Source organism: Formica exsecta, unplaced genomic scaffold, assembly GCF_003651465.1.
Source record: "Formica exsecta isolate Colony F162 unplaced genomic scaffold, ASM365146v1 scaffold115, whole genome shotgun sequence".
Taxonomy (NCBI): Eukaryota; Metazoa; Arthropoda; class Insecta; order Hymenoptera; family Formicidae; genus Formica; species Formica exsecta.
Genome location: NW_021848490.1, coordinates 44,026 through 48,384, shown reverse-complemented (window position 1 = coordinate 48,384; position 4,359 = coordinate 44,026). Strand labels below are relative to the sequence as shown.

Sequence of the window (4,359 nt, the reverse complement as noted above, 5' to 3'; positions counted from 1 at the left end):
TATTTATAATTTTTAAGATCAAGTTACTCTGCAACTTTCTGAAAGATAGAAAATTAAATAATTATTAATCCACTGCTAATAAAAATAATTTTAATATTTAGTAATATCTTATAATTAAAAAAATGGAAATGAACATTTATAAAAGAGAAAATATAGTTGTTAATTTTATTTTGTCGTTATTTTCATCTGTCTTTCATATGACTGCAGACAGTAAATCTTGTAGATGCGAGGTGTCTGTTGCCCGATTAACGGTATTCGTAACGGGTTGGGAAATAATTTAGACGCTGCAAAGAGGTCAACTTGACACTGTTATTATCCATCTGTCGATAAAATATCCGTTAATCTTTTGCTTAATTTGCAATAAATATGTATTTAATTCTCCATATATTTAATTCTTCGGAAAGATGGAGAATTATGGAATGGAGGTTATTGTATATATTATGATGCATCGTAAAAATATTCATATTTAGTTACTTGAGAAGTGGATGTATATGGATACTCGGGGATTAACGGGGACTTTGTGCAAGATTGGTAATGAATCCTGTCGGCATAGATCGATAATACATTATGTTACGTTTTGTTGCATTTATCGTTTGAAACAAAGTGACATTATGGCATATTAAACCGTATGAATTGAAAATGATTAAAATAACGTATGCATATTTCCATTGTATTATCTTTCGGTATAAAATGTCATAGTAATGTTAAAATATGAGAATGCGAGATGAGAATACGGCATGAAATATTAATATTTTAGAATATTTAACAAAGTATTGCTTAATGTAATTATGATATTCTTTGGAGCAGGGAATATTTTTAAACAGGCTTATATAAAAAGAGTATAATATGGCATGCAAACCGCATGTAACAAAGCATTATTCATTGCATTACTGTATTAATATGCGTCATTATAGAAGAGGGAAAAAAGAAAAGGAGGAGAGAAAGAAATATTCTCTGTGACTAAAATAATTTGAAAGCGGTCAGTTGATAAAGCAAAAGATATCTTCAGTGCGAGTATATCGAAAAGCTACAGTTAATTGATTTAATTGTACGTCTATGGTATGATTCTCTAATAATCATGATATTCTTTTTTTCTTTGCATCGAGATTAATTGGAAAAATATATTTGCCTGATCTTTTATCATATTTTTGCTATATGTATTAGTATTATTTTTCAAAATTAATCATTATCTCAATTATCGTTACAGATAGTCCTATCGGCATTGGCGCGACATCAAGCACAGAATAACCTGCGATATCTTAATGCCAAAAATATATTTGGCTAAATAAATTTAATCAACTAACAGATATCTGCTTACAAATATCATAAAAGATATATTATTATGTCAATATTTTAATCGATAGCAAGAAATGTTGAGTCTATAATTATTGTTACACAAGAGGTGACGTAAGATGAGATTAATTTAAATTTTATTTAATTTTATTAATTTAAAAAAACTGTTTATTATCATTAATTTAATTCTTGCATAAAATATGAATAGATAATTTGTCTAGAGATAATTAATATCTCTGGATTATTTTAAACTTAATATTTTGCGACCAAATACATATGTTACAAAAATATTATTTAAAAAAATGTTCAAACATTTACAAAGAAAATTCAGCTATATAAAATATTTTCTACTTTTCGTATTCTTTAACTGTATGTCTTATTCATCCGTGCCGATACTTTCAAAAGCAACAGCAAAATTTTATCGTGCCCCGACATAGGAAGCGATCCGATCGATCGATAGTTTAAAGTGAGTTGTCACTCCAAGATCTACAAGTAGTTAATCGTAAAAAGAAGCTCGCAGAATGCGAGTACAGAACGTAAGCAGGTCTCATGCCAAATCCGATCTAGAGCACAATCGACGTGGCTAAAAAAAGTTCAAGAGATAGGTTATCGGTGAGAGTTATCGTACTATTGACAAATTGCTTTCAAACCGGATTAACGGTGTCGTTTCTTACATACTCGCGTTAAATCTTCAAGATAAAAAACGATATTTTTTTCTTCCATAAAAAAAAAAATTTATATTTTAATTAAATGCGCACACACGCATCTTTATCTGAAATATATATTTCTCAGAAGTCATAAGAAATGCTTTATGAAATTTTCTTTTAATAAATTCACATGATCTTTTGTTTAACCAGTGAATAAAGCGTGATTGATTTCCGATTATCCGCATTTCGATCCGCTTACATGCCACGCGAATATTATTTCGCCGCGTTTATTATGTCGGTCATGCATGTTTCCCCGTGAAAGTAATGACTTCAGGGCAACTGGGAGCAGCCTAACATCTTCTTATTATATGCTAAGAAGTTACTTTCGCGCGGCGAGAGAGTCTCACTCGCACACTCGAAAAGGTACACGTCATCATCCTGTTCTCCAATGAGACTTGTCCACGTTGGAAATTTTAACCTGAAGATTGGCTCGCATACTATTTCTCTTCCCTTCCTTTCTTTCTTTCTCTTTATGCACTGTTGACGTCATCAAGAATATGCTGCTTTGTGCAATTGAGAATATTCTTTTTCGACCTAGTTTAGAATACATCGATAAAATTAAAAATAAATTTGTCTTCTTAAATATTTTAGTTTTAAACATTTTTTTCTGAAACTCTCTCTTTTGTATTTTCTCTCTTTTTCAACTCCAATAAAATATTTAATAAAATAATTCCATTAAATTTAAATACCAGAAATAGATCAATTGTATTAAAACGATAAACGATTTCTTTTTAATTAATTTTCTTTAATGAGATTTTGTTAATTCTGCAATAGTCAGTTCGATCTTTTTCGCGAACGCTATTTTAAACAATTACTCTTCAAATCAACTTTTGTAAAAAGCCAGATCGAAAAATAATTAGATAGAAAAAGAATAAAGCACATTCGGTAGAATATTGTATCACTGATAAGTGACTTTAATAAAATTGTTAGAATTGCTAGATTATTTTTACTATCGATAATATTTTTTATTAAGTACTCCATTTAATTTTTTTATTAATTTGATTATACACAACACAAAGATTTTTCTCATAGATGTTAAATATATCAAACAATTGTTCGAGAATTCCGTTATTTTGAATGATTTTTATCGTTCAAAAACTAGATATAAAATTTAAATATTTGACCATAATACTATCGAAATATATTGTACTCATCATTAAATTCTAGCTCTTATTAGAATTAATCGGTTTGTTTTAAATAACTCATGACATCAGCTGTTTCCATTAATCTATTTTTAGCTTACTTATGCGGTTGTTGCGATAAGCAATTCGTTTCATTTAAAAGCTGATTAATCTGCAAACATAATTTATCAAAGGAAAAATTTATGTTAAAAAAAAATTGCAAGTATTACACGCAGAATATTGTATTAACAGTAAAAAGGCTTATCATAGCTGTTAACGACTTTAGCTTAGTTAGCGCGACGTCATCATCGTCGTGTTCTCCAAACACAGATATCCACAATTCTCACTAATTTTGCTATAAAACGACATCCACTACTAACGCGTCTTGTTAATAGGAAAATTTCGTAATTGAAATGAAAATTGTTTCATTTTGCACATCCCTTATACACAATCACCAATCTATTCGGATCCCGCGGTTCCTTCGCGAGGTATTCGCTCGCGCTTTTGCTCAAATATCACTGACCTTGAGTCGAACTTGCTGCCGTCTTGCAACGTGCCAGTGTAGTGCATGGTCAGCTGGTCGCCCTTCTTCGATCTGACATCGCATACCTCGGGCATGTACAACTTGTCCACCTTCAGGCCATTTTCGGGATTGTCGGCCCCGCTAAGAGCCACAATCGCCACGAGGAGAAGAGCGTTACGGCACATCGCGAGCACGACACTCGCGCTGTTCGATGTGTAAGAGGCCATGTTCATCAGTCGACGGATGCTCGTGAGCAACTGAATTCTCGGAGCGTTCTACGCCGGCGAGCCGCCTTCGGTTCCCCGTTCATCCCGCCGTCCCCGAGCGCTGGCGCCGTGGTCAGGAAGGAGACGGAACCAGCGGGACCAGAGGAGGACAGAGAGTCCGTGCCGTCACATTGCGCCGTCTCAATGGCCTCGCGGAATATGTAGGTCTCTACCTCTCGGGAAAGTCCTTTTCTCTCTCTCCGCGCCTCTGGGTACCGCTCGCGACTTCTCGCTCATAGAGAGAGCTCCCACTTGATCATCCTTCTTCGTTCGTTTCATCTTGCATCGCGCTCTCTCTTGTCTCTCCTCTCCAGCTGCGTGCTCCACATCTCCGTCCCTTTCATGGTTGTATCCCGGAGTCGCGTGTCTTGCTCCGACCTGATTTTCCTCCTGCTTTCTCTCTCGCCGCCACGTTGCACCGCTCCGTCCTTTTCGCGCTCTTATCGTCC

General features: G+C 34.2%; 1 protein-coding gene across 2 annotated transcripts in view; it reads right to left on the bottom strand.

The window, feature by feature from the left end:
• The window catches only part of LOC115238272 (FK506-binding protein 2), a 62,278-nt gene extending 58,358 nt beyond the window's left edge, over positions 1-3,920 (bottom strand). Inside the window, exon 1 of one of the 2 annotated variants that reach the window (XM_029811948.1) lies at positions 3,645-3,920. In XM_029811948.1, the coding sequence (XP_029667808.1) occupies positions 3,645-3,877 (233 nt within the window). In that variant the 5' untranslated portion in view covers positions 3,878-3,920. The remainder of the gene's footprint in view (positions 1-3,644) is intronic. The other variant, XM_029811957.1, reaches the window with a different exon arrangement.
• Positions 3,921-4,359: the final 439 nt, after the last annotated feature.